The sequence below is a fragment of the Colletotrichum jinshuiense genome, chromosome 9 (assembly GCF_051148585.1).
Source record: "Colletotrichum jinshuiense chromosome 9, complete sequence".
NCBI lineage: Eukaryota > Fungi > Ascomycota > Sordariomycetes > Glomerellales > Glomerellaceae > Colletotrichum > Colletotrichum jinshuiense.
This window is the reverse complement of record NC_139316.1, coordinates 3,795,157-3,818,481: the sequence shown is the minus strand read 5'-3', so window position 1 is coordinate 3,818,481 and position 23,325 is coordinate 3,795,157. Positions and strand designations below refer to the sequence as shown.

At 52.0% G+C, this 23,325-nt stretch overlaps 7 protein-coding genes across 7 annotated transcripts; 6 read left to right on the top strand and 1 right to left on the bottom strand.

The window, feature by feature from the left end:
- Positions 1–632: 632 nt before the first annotated feature.
- On the top strand, positions 633–2,483 carry EsH8_IX_001005 (general substrate transporter; the record flags this gene model as incomplete). The annotated part of the gene is made up of 7 exons (XM_083267341.1): positions 633–828; positions 901–1,399; positions 1,454–1,575; positions 1,631–1,666; positions 1,758–2,035; positions 2,091–2,322; positions 2,377–2,483. 7 exons carry the CDS (start codon positions 633–635, stop codon positions 2,481–2,483), a joined length of 1,470 nt encoding a protein of 489 aa, XP_083130906.1.
- Positions 2,484–5,348: 2,865 nt separating this feature from the next.
- Positions 5,349–6,869, top strand: EsH8_IX_001004 (FAD-binding oxidoreductase; the record flags this gene model as incomplete). The annotated part of the gene is made up of 1 exon (XM_083267340.1): positions 5,349–6,869. The coding sequence occupies one exon, from the start codon at positions 5,349–5,351 to the stop codon at positions 6,867–6,869; it is 1,521 nt and encodes a 506-aa protein (XP_083130905.1).
- A 1,003-nt stretch (positions 6,870–7,872) lies between these two features.
- Positions 7,873–9,092, top strand: EsH8_IX_001003 (carbon-nitrogen hydrolase; the record flags this gene model as incomplete). Its single annotated transcript, XM_083267339.1, has 3 exons — positions 7,873–7,920; positions 7,970–8,063; positions 8,119–9,092. The coding sequence occupies 3 exons, from the start codon at positions 7,873–7,875 to the stop codon at positions 9,090–9,092; spliced, it is 1,116 nt and encodes a 371-aa protein (XP_083130904.1).
- Positions 9,093–10,067: 975 nt separating this feature from the next.
- Positions 10,068–11,402, bottom strand: EsH8_IX_001002 (uncharacterized protein; the record flags this gene model as incomplete). Its single annotated transcript, XM_083267338.1, has 4 exons — positions 10,068–10,501; positions 10,557–10,998; positions 11,075–11,179; positions 11,238–11,402. 4 exons carry the CDS (start codon positions 11,400–11,402, stop codon positions 10,068–10,070), a joined length of 1,146 nt encoding a protein of 381 aa, XP_083130903.1.
- Positions 11,403–15,563: 4,161 nt separating this feature from the next.
- EsH8_IX_001001 (alpha/beta fold hydrolase) lies at positions 15,564–16,586 on the top strand (the record flags this gene model as incomplete). Its single annotated transcript, XM_083267337.1, has 1 exon — positions 15,564–16,586. One exon carries the CDS (start codon positions 15,564–15,566, stop codon positions 16,584–16,586), a length of 1,023 nt encoding a protein of 340 aa, XP_083130902.1.
- A 739-nt stretch (positions 16,587–17,325) lies between these two features.
- EsH8_IX_001000 (Clr5 domain-containing protein) lies at positions 17,326–18,002 on the top strand (the record flags this gene model as incomplete). Its single annotated transcript, XM_083267336.1, has 3 exons — positions 17,326–17,468; positions 17,564–17,778; positions 17,866–18,002. The coding sequence occupies 3 exons, from the start codon at positions 17,326–17,328 to the stop codon at positions 18,000–18,002; spliced, it is 495 nt and encodes a 164-aa protein (XP_083130901.1).
- A 2,060-nt stretch (positions 18,003–20,062) lies between these two features.
- EsH8_IX_000999 (ankyrin repeat domain-containing protein) lies at positions 20,063–20,995 on the top strand (the record flags this gene model as incomplete). Its single annotated transcript, XM_083267335.1, has 1 exon — positions 20,063–20,995. One exon carries the CDS (start codon positions 20,063–20,065, stop codon positions 20,993–20,995), a length of 933 nt encoding a protein of 310 aa, XP_083130900.1.
- Between the last annotated feature and the right edge of the window lie 2,330 nt (positions 20,996–23,325).

Sequence of the window (23,325 nt, the reverse complement as noted above, 5' to 3'; positions counted from 1 at the left end):
CAGACAATTCTCAGATGGGTTGATTTCGCGACAACCGACATCGAATCCTCTACAAAAGCTCTATCGACAGACATGGAAGCGGGTATGCGGCGACCCAGGGTCTCACCGGAGATGTGCCCCGCTACCGACTGAGCGTCTCGGTAGTCGGTCCGGCGACCTAAAAGAGTATGTGGGGGTTCATCTGGTGATGAGACCATACCCCATTAGGCCTACCGACCGACTACCGACAGCTGCCGCACTGGTAAGGACAGGAAACAATGGGGAATATCGATTGGTGATCATGGCAGACCCCAGCATTCAAGTGCAGGGTTTGCATTGCGTGCTTGAAAGGCAAGAGGAATGGCCCGAGGAGTTGCTCTTCTTAACACGCACCATTGGATCCTAAGATGCTTAACCATTGGATGCTTCAGGATTGCGTGCTGAGCAATTGGAAATGTTCCGGTCAACACCATCATCTTGAAATGGATATTTTACTGTAAGGGCGTTTCCCAGGGACAAACGAGGTTTTGCACCCGACTCCCTGGTACTTTGTTTCGCTCTATATTTTCTTTAAAAGGCCGTCTGGTGCCGTTGTAGCCTGGGTCGAATTTCAGTTACTGTCCGCCTTGACATCTGCAATATCAGCCTTCAGGATGTCAAAGACTCTGGGAACGTTCCGAGCTGTTTACCTCGTGGCTCTTTGCTGCGTTGGTTCTTTCCTCTTCGCCTACGACACGGGCATCATCGGTGGTATTCTCACCTTTGAGGGTTTTCAAGAAGACTTCCGCTACGGTCCATCGCAGAAAGCCAACGTTGGCTCCAACTCTACGAGCCTGTTGCAAGCAGGCGGTATGTGACCACGCTCTCCATTCCATACCGCGACTTCAGCCGGGAGCCAGCTAACCCGAATTCCTGTATCAGCTTTCTTCTCCTGCTTCTTCATCTGGCCCTTCACTGCGAAATATGGTCGAAGACGGTCCATCATTCTCGCTTCGGTCATCTTCTGCGTTGGAGCCATTGTACAGACTATAAACACCCACTCCCTGGCCGCTTTCTACGTCGCCCGCGTTGTCAGTGGCGTCGGCGTCGGCATGGCCACCGTCGTGATCCCCATGTACTCGGCCGAGATGGCGCCCAAGAACATCCGCGGCATGCTCGGCAGCATGTTCCAGTTCTTCTTCACCATGGGCGTCATGACTTCCTACTGGATTGACTACGGTGTCAGCAAGCACTTGAAGCCGTCCACCAAGCAGTGGCAAATTCCTGTCGGCTTACAGCTCGTTCCCGGCGCAATTCTCGGATTGGGCATGTTGCTCTGCAAGGAAAGCGCACGATGGCTGGCTAAGGCGGGGCGCAGGGAAGAGGCGCTGCAGTCTCTGGTGTGGGTTCGGGGCGGTGACACGCCTGAAGTCCAAGAAGAGTATGTTGAAATTTGGTTTCGCAGGGAGAGCGGATATGCTAACTCCATTTCAAGATTCGCAGAGATCATCGCTAGCATCGAAGAAGAACAGAGCCAAAAAGAGGGTCTCACTTGGAAAGAATTAGCCCAACCTGTCAACCGATACCGAATATTCCTCATCATTGCTCTTCAAGTTGGTAGGTTCAGCACAGGTAGTCAGTATTTTCTCAGCAGAGCTAACTCGATCAATAGGTGTTCAACTTACTGGAAACACCTCCTTGGCTTATTGTAAGTTAACAAGATACAGCCTTAAAGCAGGATGCGAATATTGACTTCTGTCGGACAGATGCCCCTCAGGTTTTCGCAGCAGTTGGCGCAGGTCAGAACAACCTGCTCATCACAGGTTTCTTCGGCGTCGTCAAAGTTGTGTCGTGCCTGTTTTATCTCCTCTTCCTCGTTGAACGCATTGGTCGGCGCGGCTCTCTCCTCGCTGGAGCATTTCTCATGGGTACCTACATGCTCATCATTGCCTGCCTGACTGCAACGCACCCACCCAAATCCGTGGACCAAGGCTTGACCTCCACTGCCATCGCCTCAATGACGATGATTTACTTAGAGGCAATGTCGTACAACATTTCATGGGGTCCCGCCCCTTGGGTATGTTTTTAAACCTCCTCTTAGGTTTGAAGAAACCAAACTGATCAAAAAACAGGTTTACATGGGCGAGATCTTCCCGTCCCGCATCCGCGAAGCTGGAATCGCAATCGGAACCTCGACTCAATGGCTCTTCAACTTTGTATTCTCTCAGGCCACGCCGCATGCAGTCCAGAATCTCGGTTGGAAGACTTTCCTCATGTTTTGCATTTTCAACTGGGCACTGGTGGTGTTTGTATGGTTCTTTATCAAGGAGACGAAGGGCAAGTCACTCGAGGAGATGGATGCATGTAAGTGTCACCTTGAGAAAGGAAATATTTCAATTACTGACGTGATCATTATAGTGTTTTCTGGTAAAGCTTTCAGGAACGATGCTGAAACTGCTTCAGAGAAGAGAAGTGAGGAGCAAGACGCCACTCGAACCCCGCAGGACGTGGAACAAAAGAATTGATAGCACCGGCGAAACTTGCTAGGTCTTTATACTTGAGCATTCTAAGGAATTTCTTCGATCTCAAACGTTTAGGTTTAATACTTGACGACTAATCATCCATCCTCCCAAAGTCAATTCTTAACTCCCCCGAATCAGTGTAAAGCGTGCGAGATTCCATTCTACTGCTTCAACGACAATGGTTTTAGTAGGAATCAAATGAGACATTGAGCTTGAAAGTTATATCCACAAATAAGAGTGGGGAAAAAACAAGACGACGATACGAAAAGTTGTAGTAATGGGTGGGTTTGGTGGTTTGGAATCAAGGTGATGCTGGTTAGCAAAGGTAACAAATGTGGCTGATGGAACTTTATACTTTAGTTCAAGCTTTGGCAATTCAAACAGATATTCTAATGCTTACAGCGTGCTCCTCTATCCTTTATTAGCGTGCTCAATCGTTGTCTAATGGCACGACAGCAGGTCCCCAGTGCACCCACTTGATATCTATGTGCCAGCAAATAGCCTGGCTCTGTCCAATCCTTCGTTTAGCGCCAATATGATAGTTTCCCCGAGTCTCTTTCGGTAGCGATTACCACCTCACCTTTCTTCGCGGAAAAACTGTCTCCGGATTTGCCTCATATAACTCCATCGTTACGCTTTGTTTCAAGGGACTGGGTCGAAGCAATTCCCCCTTGTTTCCTGCCGTTGCAGCATACGCCCTTTCACTTTTGCGCCTCTTAGATTTATCAGTTTTCTGAGCTTCGAAACGACATTTTTCAGCCAACATTCCTTCCCAGAACTTCAGACCACTGTCTAGAAGGTCATGCACCTGGAGGAGATATTCCGCTGTGGTTGGTCCAACTCTGAGCGTCCGGTGGCATTGCAGAAGCCACTCATCTTCGAGAATGAAACAATGGTGAGTTTCTTTAAATATACTCGTGCTTGATACCATGTTTTGAGGCTCTCTTCCGCTTCTGTATTCATTCTCTGCATTTTCAACGTGGATCTCTGAAGGCGCTTCTTTTGGCGTTGAACCATTGAGCAGTAGCGATGGAATGTGTGCTGTGTTGGCGTCTTCGGTCGTGTTTTTGGTCCGGTGTGTGGTTGAGTTTTCTGGAGAACCTCTGTCTACTTCATTCGTTAACAAGGCTGCACTTTTAATAAAGTCAATCCCCTCCTCACGCATGTTCTGGAGAAAGTATTCCGCAGATCCGCCAGCAGTCCTTGGGGAATGATGTAATTTGCTGTTGTTCTCGGGTGTTGGGTCCCGCGATGCCGTCATGAGCAAGACGAGGCTACTTTTGTCCGAGTCAACATCCTCCGAGTTCGGGTGTGGAGAGCGCACGCCCTCCACGGCGCTTTGATATGCATTGTCCCGCGATTTGCTCTGGGTTCCGTCGATGTTTTGCACTCCAAAACTTTCAGGACCATGCCCAGAGGAAGAAACCTCGTCATGTATTCCCCATGTGCCGTCACTTGCAGTCTCCAGGTCCCAGTCAGGGTCGTCCGAAACTTCCAGCATGGCGGCAAATTGGAGAATCTCTTCGTCGCAGGCGGAGGCAATGCCCCGCTTCAAACATTGAGCCACTTTCTGGAGTCTTTTGTGAGTCGTATCGATGAGAAGCTGGCGTTTAATTTCGGACATGCTGTGGGGGACTCGTCTGGACGGAAAGTTGCTCGCGACTTTGAGTGCTGAGGGCGTAGTTGGATGCTGCACTAACTTCGTGGAATCATGGTCTGTCAGAAATGATGTTAGATGACCCGGTGCAAAACTGAATGAATAGAAGGAGGAAATGGATTGGGTTGTGGTTCCCCAAATTTGATAGAGTGTATCTGAAAGCAACAACTTGGGGTTTCCTTCCTTCGGCCATGGCTGAGTTGTGGTAGCTTCTTGTCTGACGCCTGGCAGATGCCTCCTTCCATCCACAAAATGGGCTTTAAGCAGGAGTAGTTGAGAATGCTCACAAAACTCAACCATTCAGTATTGGGTTTCTGAAATTGTAAGATTCATGACATCTCTCATCTGAAAATTCAAGTCAAAATCAAAGAATGTTTATTATTTACACAAGTTGATAGACCATATACCGTACAGTGCCGCGTCTTTCTCAACGTTTATGCACGGTTGATGAGCCGGCCACTTTATGGACCAGCTGACTCCTGTAAGAAATTCTGATCTCATCGCATCACGATACCAGTAATCACCTGGTTAAATTATCCACTCCTTTCATAACAATGAGTTCAAGGAAAACATGAATTAAATCTTTGTCTGCTTGTAATGATGGCAGATTTAGCTGCTAAAGCGAGTGCTAATGTTAACTATGGTCTTTGTCTATCTTAACGAAGACTAAGTGCACCAGACCTAGATATCAAGCAGCCAGTAATTCTCGATTCTCCTGAGGCTAGAAGCTTTCATATCATCTCTGGCCGGTTTCTTTTATCTTATCATTTGCTGCTCGACTCAAATCACAAATGCTTCACGAGCCCTTGACTAAATTTCTTGTTGCACCCGGTCGTTGTGTCGTGGGATTTTGAATTGAACCCTCTCGAGAATAACAGCAACCAACTTCCAAGTATGGAACCGCATCGACAGCTGGCTCGAACGCACCTGGTTGACGACATATTCACAGCACATTCCGGTCCCTTCCGCACACACTCCTCGATATCCTCACCCCGCTGTGAAGACTTTCTGGATGACTCGTCAACACTACTCTCACCCCGCCCTGCTAGCTTTGGGTTTTTCTGTCGAGGTCTGCTTGTAGAAACACCTCATTCAACTGCCACCTTCCTTCGAATTTTCAGACCGCCTTCTGAAAATTCCAAACCTTCCATCTTCCACTTATCCATCGCTTCCTCTGTACATTGACATCACTATTCAGAAGTCAACCCAAAATGGAGGAAGAGGGAATCAAGAAACACAACGAGGCCGTCGCGGCCATCGCTGAGAAGATCAAGAAGTTCTTCGCCGACGGTATTCAGTTCCGTGTTTACCACGGTGATACCAACAAAGCTCATCTCGCCACTCGCAAGGCCGACCCAACCATCGACATGAGTCGCCTGAATCAGATCATCGCCATCGACAAGGACCGCCGCGTTGCCCTCGTCCAGCCCAATGTGACCATGGATGCCTTCGTCACAGCCACGTTGAAGCATGGCCTGCTTCCTCAGGTCGTCCCCGAGTTCCCGGGCATTACCGTTGGAGGCAGCTTCTCCGGTACCGCAGCTGAGAGTTCGTCGTTCAAGTTCGGCTACTTCGACCAGTCCGTCAACTGGGCCGAGTTCATTCTCGCCAATGGCGACGTCGTTAAAGCTTCGGCCAACGACAATGCTGATCTTTTCTACGGCGCGGCCGGAGCCTGTGACACCCTTGGCATCGGTACCCTGTTGGAGATTAAGCTGATTGATGCCTGCCGCTTCGTTGAGGTTCGATACCTGCCCGTTCATTCCATGGCCGAAGCACTCGCCAAGATCAAGGAGTACACCGACAACATCTCCTTCGTCAACTTTGTGGACGCCATCATCTTCGGCCCCACGAGCGGCGCCGTGATCATCGGAACTCTCACCGATGAGGCCAAGCCTGGTATTCCGATCGTCCGCTTCACTCGGCGCCAGGACCCCTGGTACTACCTCCATGTCCATGGATCCGTCGCCCATGCTCGACACACTTGCTGCGACACTTGCTCTTACTCCAGCCCTCGCTCTGCTTACGAGAAAGGCATCGTCACCAACCTTGTTCCCGTCGTCGACTACCTCTTCCGCTACAACCGCGGCGCGTTCTGGATGGGAATCTACGGCCAGAAGCCAGTCTTCTTCAACAAGTCCTCGTACTACATCATGAACCCTCTGATGCAGACTCGTGTCACGAACAGCATCATCCATCACAACAACAAATCGCAGGCTTTCATTGTCCAGGACCTCGCGATTCCCCAGCAGTCGGCCGAGGACTTTCTCACCTGGTCCAACGATAAGCTTCACGTTTATCCCCTTTGGCTCTGTCCTATCAAAGCCACCACCAATGCCCCTCTCCACATTGCCAATCGTCCTGCTGACACCAAGACCATCATCAACATTGGACTCTGGGGCCTCAAGACCTCGAACTGGCCCTTCTTCCAGAGAACCTTTGGTCACGCGGCCTTTGAGCGCTTCATTGACGACAACCGAGCCATCGAGGCCAAGGTCCGCGAGCTGGGTGGCCTCAAGTGGTTGTATGCTCACAACTACTCCACCGAGGATGAATTCTGGTCCGTCTACAACAAGGAGGAGTACGATCAGCTGCGCAAGAAGTGGGGTGCTAGCGGTCTGCCCAGTCTCTGGGACAAGACGAACAACGCGGAGGGAAACTATATGGAGAAGGAGTCCTTCTGGAAGACCGTCGTCTTGACCATGCTTGGACGTGGCCACGTCGTCAACTAAGATGATGAAAGGTCATGGAGAAGCGTCTGGGGGTTGGCTGCGGCGTGAGAGGTGAAGAATTCTGGTGATCGGCAGGATGCGGCCATAAGTATTATCAGATTAGAAGTGGGTAACGATCAATCCTCGTTCTCTGCGTTAAAATCCTTCGTGCGTGTGACATGCAGGGTTCTCCATAGAAGTATCGGGGGTCGAGCGTTCCCGAACATCAGACGATGTAGGTGTTTGCACCCCCGGGATTTGAATCGCATGCAACACCAGACCCCGTGGCCCACCTCTGACGATCCAGAAACTGCACGTCGAATCTCCCGCCGGGAGGACGGGAGCTAAATTAAATCATCCACAGATCCCTCCCCATCGGCCCAGACACACACGGCAGTCGCGGGACAATTACGTCACACAAAACATGCCACTTTCGGGCGCGGCCTTTGCTCAGCGTCCTCGTACCACCGGACGAAGCTCGTCAAGTCGGGGGTTACATCCTGAGGGGGCCAACAGTTTTCGGCCTCCAAGGCTTTTGGCGGTTGTCTGTATCCGCATTTCTGAGTCGTACCTAATTGTGCCCGGTTGTTTACCGTGCCTGAGCTCGGAGATTCGAGCACCCATCAGGCCATGAATCAATCGGCGATCTGCGGAACACGACAATTGGACAGAAACATGCTCACCAAGTGCCGGGTCGGCATCAAGACTTGCATCTAGCTCAGACGCCGTTTGTAGGTTGTGCGCCCAGAGGCTGCGATCACATGGAGGCGTCTTGACAATGGAGAAGGACGAGTTTTACATGATGTTTCTCAAAGCCCGAAGGTGAGGAGGTTTGTTGTGAAATTATTAGTTGGAGATAGGTTTCGGCCAGAGATGAAGAAACCGTATAAGTAGGTTTGGTTCTTCAATAAGCTCGAGTTCTTTTTTCGGATCATCACACTCAAACACACTCGATCAACCAAACTTTCAGTTTCAAACAAACACTCACTCAATTCGAAGTCTTTTTCGACAACAAACCGCCAATATGCCTATCACCAAGTACAAGGCCGCCGCTGTCACTTCCGAGCCCGGAGTGAGTTACCCTTCTTTGGCGCATCTATTAGCTCCGCTGACTTTCCTAGTGGTTCGATCTTGAGGGTGGTGTCCAGAAGACCATCAACTTTATCAACGAGGCTGGCCAGGCAGGCTGCAAGCTGATCGCCTTCCCCGAAGTTTGTAAGTTTTTTTTAATTCCATCCCGACGAACATGCAACATACTAATTCAACATAGGGGTTCCTGGATACCCTTACTGGATGTGGAAGGTGACCTACATGCAGTCCCTTCCCATGCTCAAGAAGTACCGCGAGAACTCCCTCCGCGTCGACTCTGAGGAGATGCGCCGCATCCGCCGCGCCGCCCGCGACAACCAGATCTTCGTCTCCATGGGCTTCTCCGAGCTCGACCACGCCACCCTCTACCTCTCCCAGGTCCTCATCGACCCGACCGGCACTGTCATCAACCACCGCCGCAAGATCAAGCCCACCCACGTCGAGAAGCTCGTCTACGGTGACGGCTCCGGCGACACCTTCATGTCTGTCTCCGAGACCGAAATCGGCCGCCTCGGCCAGCTCAACTGCTGGGAGAACATGAACCCCTTCCTCAAGTCCCTGAACGTCTCCCAGGGCGAGCAGGTCCACATCGCCGCCTGGCCCGTCTACCCCGGCAAGGAGCGCCAGGTCGCCCCCGACCCGGCCACCAACTACGCCGACCCTGCGTCCGACCTCGTCACCCCCGCCTACGCCATCGAGACCGGTACCTGGGTCCTCGCTCCCTTCCAGCGCTTGTCCGTTGAGGGCCTCAAGAAGAACACCCCCGAGGGCGTCGAGCCCGAGACGGACCCCTCCGTCTACAACGGCCACGCCCGCATTTTCAGGCCCGACGGCAGCCTGTACGCCAAGCCCGAGAAGGACTTTGATGGCCTGATGTTCGTCGACATCGACCTCAACGAGACCCACCTCACCAAGGTTCTCGCTGACTTCGCCGGTCACTACATGCGCCCCGACCTCATCCGCCTGCTGGTCGACACACGCCGCAAGGAGCTCGTCACCGAGGCCGACCCCGAGGGCGGCATCGCTTCATACAGCACGTACCATCGCCTGGGACTGGACCGCCCTCTGGACTCCAAGCCCGAGCTCCACGAGCATGAGAACGTCAACAAGCGTGTCTCCAAGGAGCCTGCTGCCCAGCCTGCCAAGAAGCTCTAGGGGGTCTCAGTCGGTCTTCCTCTGATGCATATGTCGAAGCCTCAAAGCAATTTTCCAATTGCTCCGTCTTCGGTGACGTGGTGTATTCGTGCATCAATGTCAAGTCCCTAGGACCTGTATTATTTTCCTACCATATTGTCTAAATACACCACTTTCCTCCGTCCTGTCAATAGTTTCCAAATAAACGAAATTGAAAATTTCCTATTCAATCTATACTGCATGTGTCAACTCCGAAACTTGTTTTTGTGATAATAGCTCATTTATAAGCTAGAGGACTTGGCAACCCCCTTCCCCTGGGACCCCTATTCCGAAGTTGGTCCAGCAGTAACCCTAGCTACTATGCTCCCAGTATAAGCCATTGTCATGCGTAAAACCACCTATGCGACGTTCTGCCACAACATGCACATCCTTTGTGTCGTGGAATTGCGACATCTTGGCGCGATCAGCAACTAGTCCGCCTTCCCAACGGCAAGCGGCACTCTCAGTGAAGGAATCTGGCACAAATGCGGCTTCCTCGCCCATAGAAGTTACGCGCCGGTGCAAGTTGTACTTCAAAAAATATTGATAGAGCTCTACGGACCCCTTCCTCACCTGATGCGTGCATAATCCGGGCCTTCCAGCGGTTGGTAAAGGTGTTGGTAAGATGGCCAGGTCGGTGAACCGGACCCCGTCCGCCACAACTTCCAGGTTCTCAGAACGTCTAGCAACGGTCTAGTGTTTGATTTCCAAAAGAGAAGGAAGGGGGGATAAAAGCGTGCGAGCTTGGTTTATTTTCCTTCTCATAAGACAATGAAGGGTGTCGCTTTTGATATCTCTACTCACACAAGTCGGGCGCACTTGCAAACTTCATCCCCGAAATAATAGAACTTGATTACAAAACCGTACCAGCTGATTAACCATAACTTTTAACATGTTGGTAACAATTAACTCGTTTTCACTTTTCCTTTTTTTTTATTCCTCTGTCCCGCCCCCTACTTAGGCTTTTGCCCCCTGCTCGTCATAAGTCATGTGAAACGCCGTCGTTTTCCGAATAGCCTTTCTGTCATCCAGATCCTCGCTTGGATTCCTCGCATGCCCGCTATCCGTCGCTGTCGGCAGGATGTACTCCTCGCTTGTGTCGTCCCCGATCTTGGTCCGGCCCTGCACGCTCGTCAGATGGATGCCCTTCTTCTCCTCCCGGCCCTGATACGGGTGCCACTCATTGCGACCCGTGCCGGCGAGGAGGAAATTTCCGGTATTCGAGCGTGGCGCGGACCCGTAGCCGTAGCTGCCACCGCCGGTCGAGCCTTGCTTGGAAGCGAAGAAGGAGGGGAAGATGTAGGTCAGTGGTAGGCGGCACATGGGTAGGCAGGCGCAGATGATGGCGACGTTATCTTCGACGAGGGTCCAGAGGGTGGAGGCGATGTCAACTTGCACGAGTTGTCAGTACCCAGGGTCAGAAGCGTATGCACATCATCAACTTACAGGTAGTATCCGGGCTAGTCGTAGAAAAATCCAGCGTCGTCATGCGAAGAATACTTGTGACGGTGACGAATAAACCCAAGGCAAAAACAGCCATGAGGGCCTTCTTCTGGTTAATGGGCAGCTTCGACTTCCACAGAACGTGCTGAGGCAACGCCATGATGAGGAAATCGGTGGCGATGGAGAAACCCGCGTTGGCGTACCAGTTCATGGTCAAGCTGATGCAAGTGCCGGGGATGGACTTGTCCCACGCGCGCGGGACGGGAGTGCACTGCCAGATGGAGGACGCCGAGGTGGCTACCATGTAGGCCAGGATGATGCTCAGCAGGATGTAGCACAAGACGCGGAAGTATCGCTGTACAAAGATTCGGAGATACAGGAGCAGGATAGACGCTTTCGTGAGGTTGATGGTGATCTTGTAAAAGATTTGGGCCACATAGAACAGCTGCCAATGATTAGATGGTGCCTAAGAGTAAAGGGGCATCAACCCAAAGCGTCAAGTTGACTACTCGGACACTCACCTTCAAGGTCATCACTTTGTTCGGCTTGGAAAGGTTCTTGATATGCTGGCCGAAGCCATACTCGCAAGAGATCATCATCAAAACCGACACGGCAAGACAACAGAACTGGGTATTCACAGTCAGTTGAAAAAATCATCACTCAACAACATGGGGCCGGACTTACAAACGAAAACAGAATTGTCCAGTCATCCCATCCCAAGCCCGACCTCATCTTGATGCGTGACCAGAACCGAATGCCCACGAAGACGGGCGTCAGCACGAAGAAGACGATGGCCGGCACCTGGACCATGAGCGCATTGCTCTCGCCGGGGATATTCCCCTCGACCATGGCGAACGGCGAGCTCAATCGAAAGTAGAGAATAGTCTGGCGATCTGATAGAGGCCGGTGGACCGCTAATGGTCTGTGGGCAAGATGCCTAGTTTCAAGGGAAAGCAGATACCTACCAAAGAGGGACTCCGGGAGACTGGGACGTATGGGTCCCCACGATCGGTTATATGTTCATGCCCAGACCCTTTTTTGCAATCTTTCCCATTTCGTGGCTGTCGACAAGGGACAACCAATCCGCTTTGGTTGAAATCTTCGGCAGTCTCCCAGTGAAAAAGGAATGGCGGGATTTTTTCATTGGACAAGATCGGCCACCGAAGAAACGAACACCCCTCCCCCTTCCTGTTCCTGTCAGGCACACGCCTGTAAGCATCTTCTTCTTCTTCCCGCTTCTGCAGCAACAACATGCGGGTGGCGTTCAACGGCGTGACAGTCTCCAGACTACTGCGGAGATGGTACAGCGGCGCCGAGAGGCAGGCAGGGAGGGGCTAGGCAGTCACGTAACGGCCAAGGAGGGATGGTCGGGGGATGGGGGCCAGATGGAGGGTAGGGCTGCGGACCAGCAGGAAACAGCCGGTGAACGAGATTACAGATGGCGAGACGACAGAGAAAAAAATAAACCGTGCCCCCTGTTTGAGTGCGGGCTTGGCCATCACGGAAGGGTGGGAAAGGAACCCGGCATTCTCCCTCGGCGTTCGTACCGCCTGGGCCAATTTTTGGGCCGTCCTCGCCATCCTCCACTGTAAAACGTTCGACTCTGGGGCATATCGGGTTTCGGTGATATGACTCGGCTGGCAGAGCGAGATGAAGCTTTCCGCAATGTGTCATATAGGTGGCTCCTCTCTCGCTCTATCTTCGCAGTGTTTCTCTCTTAGACTTGTGTCTGCAAATCGATGGGGCGGTTGTTTGACAGGATCAGAAGAAACAAAACCCGAAGAATACGCGCAACAAACCTAGAGTTGACAGGGTTTATGCATGCACCTTCCGAATGCCGTCACACACTTTTATCTGCATCAGAGATGCTGGAGGATCTCAGGGCATCGGACTGCATCACAAGATTGGTTAGCCCCTCTTGATTTGGAAGAGGATTTTGACCATTCCAGTCAGTCAGGGACTTCGGTCGAGGTCGACTGCGAGGGAAATGAGATGCATAGTGCCCTGAACCATGAGCCCAAAGCAGGCAGGTTTCACTTCTCGAGTTTTTATCCTCTCTCCGTATTTCTCCTCCCTAGGGCTGATGGGTTGTGGCGCGGTGGTGGTCCAGGCTTATTAGAGATGCAGGTGGAGAGTTTATATGGGTTCCTGCGGCGGAGTTCCTAGCCAGCAAGCTCCAATGCAGCGGTTTTCTCTGCATAAGCATAGCGGGATACCCCTGCCCTGTCCGTTGGAGATGAAATCATCTCATTCTTCAAGGAGTTCACCCGGGCTGCTTCTGCTGGAGGATGGGCCGACATTGTGTTGAGCAATCTAAGGACGGAGGATGGGACTGGCACGAACTGTCTGTGAATGCCCACATGATTGGGATGAGAGGATTCGGCGTTGCTTGCCATCGAGTTTTTGCCAAGCGATGCAGTTCATCTTGGGTAGCCAGAGTAGCATACGTTAGTCGGACATGGTTCGTTTAGAGTTCCCGATGTATCCGTAGCATCCGCAGTTCAGTCTGTGCACAATGGAGGCCGTTAACAATTTAAGAAGAGAAAATAGGGCCCCAACGTTACAATGGATTATGGGTAATGGTCTGCCTTGTGGTCCCTTTGTGAGGGTGAGGTGGGTCGTGGAGGGCTCGTGGCGCCGCATCCCGTTCGGGTTCCCGCTTCCACTAACTCTCATTTCGGCGAGAAGTCCGCTCCAACTAACCGATTGAGTTGTAAAAACCGATGCTACTAGGCGAAGTGGTGGCGAAGTGGTCGTCGAGGACTACAACGAAGCAAGACGGTGTTCTGCCGCCCTTGGCGAGGGAGATGGCTCACATGCGCGGAGCCGTCGTGGACAGCGCAGACTTGGCTACCAACAGCGCATCACAGTCCTCGGTCAACGCACGACGCGGCCATGGGTTTCCTCTTGGGGCACCGAATGTTCACCGGGAGAATTTTCTCCAGGGGGTGTGCCATGCTTGGCATTACACATCCCCCGATGAAGATATGCAGGCCTCAGGGCAAAGAATCCTTCCTTGCCAGGCCTTCCCGATCTGGCCGACAATGGTCAGTCGGTGATGGAAGGATGATGGACCTAGGAGAGGAAGAATCACCGGCATGAGAGCGGTTGATCCTGCTGTGCGTGTTCACCCTGTTTCCTCGCTTCCGCCTCGATCTGCTCGTTTCTCGCGTTCAACCTCGATGTCTGTGCTATCCCGGAACCACGGCAGCGCTGTTCCTGTATCCTGACAGAGAACATACAGGGGTGCCATCGGCCAGACGAACTCTTCTGAGGGATTTTATCGCCCCCGCGGAAGCCCGGGACCAAGCGCTAAAGATGCGGGGGCTCCCTGTCGTCGGCGACGGCTTAAAATGAGGTCGCTGCAGTGCCAATCCAAAAGGGACAGCATTCTTTCACCTGAGAACGCGGCGACGGCCTTTCAGAGATACTCTTGCGAAGAATAATGCAGTAGACCGGTGGGATACGAGCAATAGCTCCTAGAGATGATATTAACAGGGGTCATTCATATTGTTGGCATCTGATTTATGATGATGTCAGGCCATTGTCGCCGAGACACCACTCATTGACTTTCAGTGTGCGCCATGAAATAAATGTACGGGGCGAATGGCTTTTATCCTGTTCGCTGGGCTGTTCAATACGTGATTGGTGAATGCACCACTGCTGCAACGCTCCATCCGCATCATGCATTCTTTATGACGAAGGGCACCATTGATGGAGATCGTGAGAACGGCCCTCAGCACAGCTTGCAGCATGATCGTTGCCCCTACCCCAGCTTCCCGTCGCCTCGAGTGCCCAGCCATCGTAGGTCGATAAGAAGAGACGCTGCCCCTCTCCTGAGTAGCGAAAAAGTTCCCGCCAAGAACATGGATCACCGGCGAGTTGCCCATTCCATCAGGATTGCTCACGGTCTGTGCTCGAATGCCTTCGTCTCCAGCACTCCCGGTGCCAGTCTCGCCCCTGCAGCATCCCTTACATCTCGTTATTCCCGGCCAAGCTGCTGTTGGTGCTGTCAATTATTGTATCAGCATGCTTCCCCAGACAAGGGCGTGAGTGGGGGAATCGCGAGCATCGGCTCCGAGTTGAACCAACGGCGTTCGCATCCATGCCACACTGCCTCCTCCTTTCGCCGTATGAACCGTGGAATCTCACCAAGTCGGATGGATGCCGACTCTGTAGTGGCCAGGACTCAACGTTGGCCGTGGAGACCGAACCAAAACACAAGCATGGCTAACCTCAGAACACCCACCATACAAGGTGAACGAACCCGCACCCGCGTCACATCACCTGAGAAGCGGAGCAGACCCGGGCCGTATCCTCAGCGGCGACGGCACGCCAGGTCCACAAGGACATGGAGGGGGGCTCGTTCGCCAGCGGAGCCGAGCCCGACAGCTGCCAGGCCCACTGAAAAGCGGAAATTAGGGCGTTTTGCAGCCACTGGAGATGAAGCCATCGGCTATGGATCTCGCCTTACTGCGGCCAAAAGAGGCACCGCGTCATGGCCTGCCTCTCCCTCTCCCTCCCTCCCTCCAGTCCCCCCGTCTCTCCTCGTGCAGTGCGGCTATGCCTTGCATGCCCACACGTGTGCTCCAACATGCGGCTGTTGGTTCCTGGAAACCCGGCCAATCTCCAGCTGTGTAGTGTAATATAAACAGAGGCGCCCATCCCCGGGCCGGAGTCTAATATATGAATGCCCCTCGCACGCACCAGCATTTGGCTCTGTACTCACGCCAACGGTCCGGGTTCCTAGTCTAGGTCGAGCTGTCATCACGCCTAGGTAAGTTAGCAGGCAAGCCTTGTTTATCTCAATTCACACTTCATCCCAACCTAGTCCGGAGCTCAATCCTCGGCTCCGTGACTTTGTGTCTCTTTATGTATCCCTCAATGGAGCGTCCGAACACCTCAATTGACTCCGGCTCTGCTCCGCCTTGTCAATTGAGATGAACCCGTCCTCATGGTTCGCCGCACGCGCTTTCACGGGTAGCTAACCCCTCCTCCCCAGCCGTCACAATGAAGGTCTTCTCCCTCCTCGCCACGCTCGCCGCCGCGGGCGTCGCGCTCGTGTCCGCCCAGGGCGTCATCGACGACAACTCGGACTCGTTCCCCGAGGACCTCAACGGCTCCAACTTCACCTACCCCTGGCCCGTGAAGCTGTACAAGTTCACCTCCCAGCTGCAGGAGCTCGAGATGGCCTTCATGGACATCAAGCCCAAGTGCAAGCCCAACGGCAAGACGGCCATCCTCTTCCACGGCAAGAACTTCTGCGGCCCGACCTGGGAGACCACCATCCGCGTCCTCGCCCAGTCGGGCTACCGCGTCATCGCCCCGGACCAGGTCGGCTTCTGCAAGTCGTCCAAGCCCGTGGGCTACCAGTTCTCCCTGCAGCAGTTCGCCACGAACACCCACGGCCTGCTCGAGGCCCTGGGCGTCGAGAGCGTCACCGTCATCGGCCACTCGCTCGGCGGCATGCTCACCACCCGCTACGGCCTCATGTACCCGGACCAGGTCGACGAGATGGTCCTCGTCAACCCCGTCGGCCTCGAGGACTACAAGGCCCTCGGCGTGCCCTACCTCCCCATCGACGACAACTACAAGACGGAGCGCGCCAGCTCCTACGCCTCCATCAAGGGCTACGAGCAGGCCACCTACTACGTCGGCGAGTGGAAGGACGAGTACGACACCTGGGTCAACATGCTCGTCAACGTCTACAAGGGCTCCAAGGCCGACACCTACGCCCTCAACCAGGCCCAGATCGTCGACCTCGTCCTCACCCAGCCCGTCAGCTGGGAGTTCCCCCTCGTCCAGCCCCGCACCCTGCTCATGATCGGCGAGAAGGACAACACCGCCATCGGCAAGCAGTGGTCGCCCCCCGCCGTCGCCGCCAAGCTGGGCAACTTCGCCGCCCTCGGCCCCGCCGTCGCCGCCCAGATCCCCAACGCGACCCTGCACACCTTCCCCGAGCTCGGCCACGCGCCCCAGATCTCCCACCCCGAGGAGTTCCACGACGCTCTCGTCGCTTGGCTGTCGAAATAATTGACAAGGAATAGCTGGGTGGGAGGAGGTGTGATGTTCCGCGATGAGGGGCGCTGTTTGGATACGATATTATAATTGTAATGGATGTACATACTGAAATGACTTCCTCCACATCGTGGGCACTAGACCAAAATATATTTACTACCGTCGTTCACAGTCTATCATAGTTGATTTTATGTCCTCCAGAGATTCACAGCCACTATTGGCTATTTTGACACCCGGAACCCCTTTCTAAGAACAGGAATACTAAAATGATATGAGGGAGGAGCAGCATGGTCGAAGTAGTGAGAGCTTGTGCCCAACCTTGTCGCAAATTACGTGTCTACGCGACGGTGCTGTTAGTCGGCATCAACCTGCAGATCAGCTGCAATGTCACTGGCAGCACTTCAAAATGGCTGACGCAAAGGAGACCGGATTTCGGCAACAGCCAATCGCTCGAGCTGCATCACCATCATCATTCATCTACTCTGATACCCAATGAAATCAGGAAGTGATTCCATGAGATTTCGGCTTGAGCCAATCAACACACTGGTTTTGTTTGTACTAGAACGCCTCTTCTGAAGATACAAAAGCCCACGGATGTCCGCCCCAACACAGCCTGATGTAAATCATGCACCAGTCCCTTCCACTTTATTTCCAATTCCCAAGTAAGCCCGTTTGGTTTAAGCCGCGGAGTTCTCTTGTACGATTTGACTTTGGGACTTGTCCTTAACACAAGTTCGTATCAACAGTCATACAAATGCCTCGACCAAGGAAGACTGTCATCAAGGATGAGGAATGGGCGAGAGTCCAGCCTGAAATCCGCAGACTGTACCTTGTTGAGGACAAGAGCTTGAAAGACGTCATGATGATTCTCAGCGCCTTTCGTGACTTCCGCCCTAGGTCAGTACAATAAATCCGAACTTCACATCTGTTGTGTCCGGAAACTTCAAAATTCCCAAGAATCATGAAATGCCACCCTAGTAACACCGCTACAGCAAGGCTCAGCTCGAATGGAAGCTAAAACAGTGGCACATGACCAAGAACATGACGAGCACGGAGTGGAAGCATGTCATCAGAAGGGTTCGCAAGCGACATTTCGAGGGCAAGGACAGCAAAATATATCTTTCGGGAATCCCACTACGGCTTGCAACTGTGGAGAAAGCAAGATCGCGGCATTGCTACGAAACAACCATTGAGAAGACCATGAGAGGTAAGTCACTGGCCTCCTCTCCCTCCGCTGACCTTCGAAATATGAGCAATCTGCCATGGACCACTGAGCACTGATATTTATTCACAGTGAACACACCACCGCCGCCAGATTATTTGTCTTTGATCATCCGTACGCCGTCTCCCCAGATGGTGACAAACATTTGTAACATGCACAACATTCCTTGGCTTTTGGCCAAAGACTTTTTCAAGGGTATGTCTCCATGATCGCCCTTTGAATAGTAGCTGAAGCACTATAGCAATGTTTCTAATGCTACCTATAAATACCTCTAGTTCTTGGGAATCAAATTTCCCTCTCCATTAAAGAGAGCAATAGCTCGTTTCGACTTCGAACCGACGAAGAGCTTCTCTGGGCGGCTGGAAACAAGTCAGCTCTTACCAGCCATACAAGCAGGCTCCAATACACATTCCAGGCACTTTCCTTGATTATGCCTGAACATATCTTGGAGAGCCATGTGTTTCGCGCCGAAGGCCTTCTTCTCTCTTCCCAATGCGGTAGCAACAATACAGAAGCCTTCGAAGTGCTGTCATTTCTTCTGTCCAACAACTTTCTGCAGGATGGCAGCAAAGATGAAGCAGCATTGATCGACTCGCTGCTATACATGCTGCAGATTACCCACAGTTGGGTTACTTTGGCAGTACAACAGTCTACTAGGCTTACGTTAAGTCTGCAGTCAACCTTGAACCGCTTGTTCATGGAAGCCGTTCGAAGATCTAACCTCGGTCTTATACGATCCTTGCTTCGAATAGGAGTTGATGTGAATCAATCCTTACCAGATCTCCGAAGAAAACATGGCCTTTGGAGGGCGCCAAGAGCATTCGAGTATGCGGCTATTGTTAACAATTCACCATTAGCTCAACTTCTTATTAAACACGGAGCTTCTACCGAGATAAAGGATCTGAAAATCATGGCTACGGCTTGGAAAATGCGCAAAAGATACAATACGACTCCAGAAGAGTTCAATACGTTTTTGCTCTCAAATTTTACATTCCGGCAGGAACAGGAAGAAATTGCCTGCGGCCTCCTCCAAAGCATTGCTTCCACTACAACTACAGCCTGTCCAATTTCAGAAGAGATCATTGGGTTTTTCCGGAATATCCTTCGTACCCCGTCTTCAATATCGCAACTACTCATAACGGCGATTGTGGCACGCAGCAAATTCGTCTTTGATTTGCTCTCAGAGAGCCGCAGCCATATCAACATTCCAAACTCTTCTGGAGAAACTCCGCTCAAGGCAGCTATCTGGGGAAATGATATTGAAGTGCTAGAGCGACTATTGGAGCTTGGCGCATGTATTGATATACCGCCAGCAAAGACCTGGCAGAGCCGGCCCATCGCCACCTCACTCCAACATGCGGCTTTTTATGCTGATTTGGATATGCTTCATCGAATTCTGCTCCACGGGGCCAACCTCAATTTCTGTCACTCTTCAAGTGCAGTCTCCTGTGAATTAATTATTGAGGATCCAAGACATAGATCACGTAGGTTTTCGTTTGTAAAACAGGTTTTTGGCAAAACCGCACTCCAAGCTGCTTTGATTGGAGGCAACACTGAAAATGCTCTGTTTCTATTGAAGACAGGAGCAACCTTAGTAGGAGGAGAATTGGTCACTGCTATTCTATCTCGCCAGAATTCCCTCGTCGACCAACTTCTGGCTAGGGGAGCCTCTTTAGACGATATACCAACCAACCTCGACAATGTGTCAGTTCTCGAGGCAGCGATTCTGACAGAAAACACGGATTTGGTCTTCCGAATTATCGACGCCAACCCGCAAGCCGTCACTGTACCTTCTCTCTGGGCCGCCATATTTGTTGCAGAAGCAACTTCGAACCTGACCCTTTGTCGCCGCTTGGTAGAGGAATATGCAAAAGAACTAAAACACGATGATATTGGGATTGGCACAACCATTTCTGCGGCTGCAACCCTCGGCGTTCTTAATATCGCGGAGTTAATGTTCACATTAGGTCTCCGACCTAAGTTATCACTAGCTGCAATCTACAAACACAGCGGAATTAATTCCTTCAACGAAAACCAACCCTCGAAAATGTCAGAGAACTATCTTCAATGGCGCTGTGTCACATGCGCTTACTTGGGGTCGGAATTTCTGGATTCGAAATTCATTCACCCTCTGATGAAGGTCGCCATGGATATCGGACGGCTGGACTACGTCGAAATGCTACTAAAATATGGGTACCATGCACCTCTTTGGTGCCATGACGTTCGTTCCGTCGGGCTAGGCCAACTGTTATATGAACATGGAACAAATATGTCATGGCGAGCATTTCAAGGATCGATAAATCGTAACGATTTCGAGTTAACGGAATGGCTGCTGTCTTTAGACATCGATCTCAACGGAAGGGAGTTGGAAGACGGTGGTGGCGACGTACGATTTTCCAGATCACCTGTCCAAGTAGTAGCCGAGAAGGGGGATGCTATATTACTAGAAAGGCTTGTCAATCTTGGAGCTGACATTAACCTGCCGCCTGTCACTAATTATAGTGGCGTCACTGCGCTTCAGGCCGCTTCTATCAAGGGGTACTTTGGTCTCGTACGCAGAATGTTAGAGTTGGGTGCAGATCCAAGTGTGCCAGGTTCAGAGTTATTTGGGCGAACTGCGTTGGAAGGTGCCGCCGAGCATGGAAGATTGGACGTGGTGCAGTTACTACTCAATTCGGGCGTCGAAACCGATGGTAACGAGCGTCGTCAATATGTTCGAGCTATCGCATTTGCTAGCGAAGAAGGTCACCACACCGTCGCGACGCTTTTAAAATCTCACAGACAATGGACTGAGGCTGACCAAAGAATTCTCGATGAAATGGGCCTCCTTGACCATGACCAACGTCCAAAGGCAATCGCAAGGCGTCAAGAAGGATTATATTATGACAGCAATGAAGAGTCAGAAGAGGATCCGGACCAGGAGCATGAATCTTCAGAAACAGGTCTCCAGTCCTACGACGAATCATCGGAAGGTTTTCCTGAAGCCGCAGATGATGAGGCGGAGAAGGAGAGCTCAGGCACCCACGAAGCAGTTCGTGGAGAAGCACCGAGCGAGCGTCTTCCGTCTTCAATCATGGATGAGGTTCGACAGAGCATCGAGAGGGATTATTACGGCGCGACAGAAAAACCTGTGGATGAAATTTGGGCCGAGGCGTACGAGGCCTTGTCTTCAGAGATGCCGTGGTTAAGTTGGCAAGGGTAATGTTGATTTCTGTCTCGTCATGATCAGATGGAATTTATTGTTATGGGGAGTTCCTGGCCATCATACGGAGTTCAATGCTCAAGAGTTCGATGTTCAACGCTACTCAATATACCATGCCAGAAGTTCTGCTGATTCGATCTCAAAAAGACATTGATAGCGGAATGGCCGCGCTTGCTCCCGCCCACCTGCATGGCTTGAAAGCATCATCAACTCCCCAACACAATGACCATCCATCAGTCCTTGGGCCCGACACCAAACTCGCCCATCTTGTAAAGTCTCCCAACCGTGACACCCCTCTTCTCGGCAACCATGCCCATCAGCTGCTGCCCCACGTCCTTGATCTCGTTGTACTCTCTCAGCAGTCTGACATGCCTCGCCACCACCGCCGACGCGTCCTCAAACTGTCTGAATCCCTCCCAGTTAGCTTATAATCTCTCTAGTAGCTTTTAAATGATATCAAAGTAGATTTTGATCAAAATTCATGTGCAAACTGTTGTTGTTGACCTACTTTTCATTTTTCTCTGCTTTATTTTCACTTTGTTTTTCTGGAAATGCATCTCCTTCTTTTTCACGGGCTGACCCGTGAGAATCATCGGCACCGCTCTTCTGCGTACTCTGGTCAGATTCTCTTGAGCTCAGCATCTCAGAAGTGACAGGATCCTGTGATGCGGCTTTGTCTGTGGGCGACGACATGGTGACTGTTGTATGCAAGGCTGTGTTGTCGTTGATCTCAAGTGGGAGCACGGTCCACCTCCGAGACGTCGACCGAATGAGGCGGCACAGGAACTGGGATCCGACACACAGTGTATGCAGCAAGAGCAAAACAGAGAGGACAGAAGGTCAAAAGACGGAAAGAAGCAGCCAATTCTAAACGTATAACCTTCGCAACAACTCGTGCACGAAGACCAATTCACCGCAAGCCATCAGAGCCAAAGCAAAAAAGTGATTCGGACCGCGAAAAGGCAAAAGAAATGGACGATCAGGGAATCGAACCCTGGACCTACCGCATGCTAAGCGGTCATTATACCACTAAACCAATCGCCCAACTTGTTGGAAGAGAGAGGCACCCAGGACGCTCATGTACCCGGCCGCCGCTGGAAAACCCACAGACGACGACAAGACAAAGAAAATCACGGCGGGGCTCTGCCCCGAACCCGACCCTCTCTTCTGCGACGGGCGGAACGGTGACATACTACGTTCGTGTGGGTTCAACATATGCCCGCTGCCAAAGTTGATGGAGCGGCGGCAGCAAACGTCAGGTCACGACGCGGTATGGGGCATCCATCCGCCCTCTCGCGAGTCTGGTCTCCTCTTTATCTGACATCATCCACCACGAACGTCTTCCCGGGTCCAGAGGAGAGGAGTGGGAGAGAGAGGCGGAGGACGGTCTGGCTTCCATGGACCGTCTGCGCGCTTGGTCAGCGTCCGGGAGTCGGCCACCCTTGCATGGTCCCTAGGTTAGGGCGCCGGGTCATTTAGTCTAGGGCACACCAAACGCGTGAAATCGCGAACTCGTCACGTCACCTGGGCGGGCTATCGCGATGTTGACATGTCGGGTTGGGGAACGGGACGAGCGTGAGATCACCAAGTGCTTTGGGATATCGATATTGGCCGGTCCCCCATCGGCTGATTGGATCATGCAGCACATTCCATCATCACGAGACATTCACATGCTATCTTCGATCTTCTTCACCTCATGTCTTCACATTCCAGTCACTAGCCATCGTCTATCACTGGTCGATTGCGTCGGGATCCGGGTTCTGAGGGTCTTGTGTGTGGGCATCGCATCGTCACATGAAGCTCAAGGTCGTGATTGTAATGCAATTACTTCTCTCTAAGCACAAGACGCCTCGCCAAGGTCCCCTCCCAAAAATGCCGTGGTATACTTTTTTTAGTCTTCTTGATATCTTCATTTTTTCCGTCCGTCTTCATATCGCCTCATCTGGACTATTGGTGTTGTTCTAGGGAAACCTTGAAAGGGGGATTCGTGGAGAGAAAAGGGGGGGAAAGGTAAATGTTTGAAGTTATGTCCATTGACCGTTTTGTTTTACCCATCAATTGCCCATAATAAAATCGAAAAGCCAGAACCCATTTTTGCGGTAGCCACCAAATAACAACAAGCCCGTGGACATGAATCATCTTGATTGATTGTGTGTGTGTTGTGACTTATTGCGAGAAGGGGGGTAAACCGAACCGAAAACACCGAGAACGGCGGCGGGGGTAGTGAACAGGATGATCGCAAGCAAGTCTCTCGACTCACTTCAAAAACTTCCCCCCCCCCTCAAAAACCCCCCCTCCAATGACCAGCCCATTGTGCCATCAGCAAATGA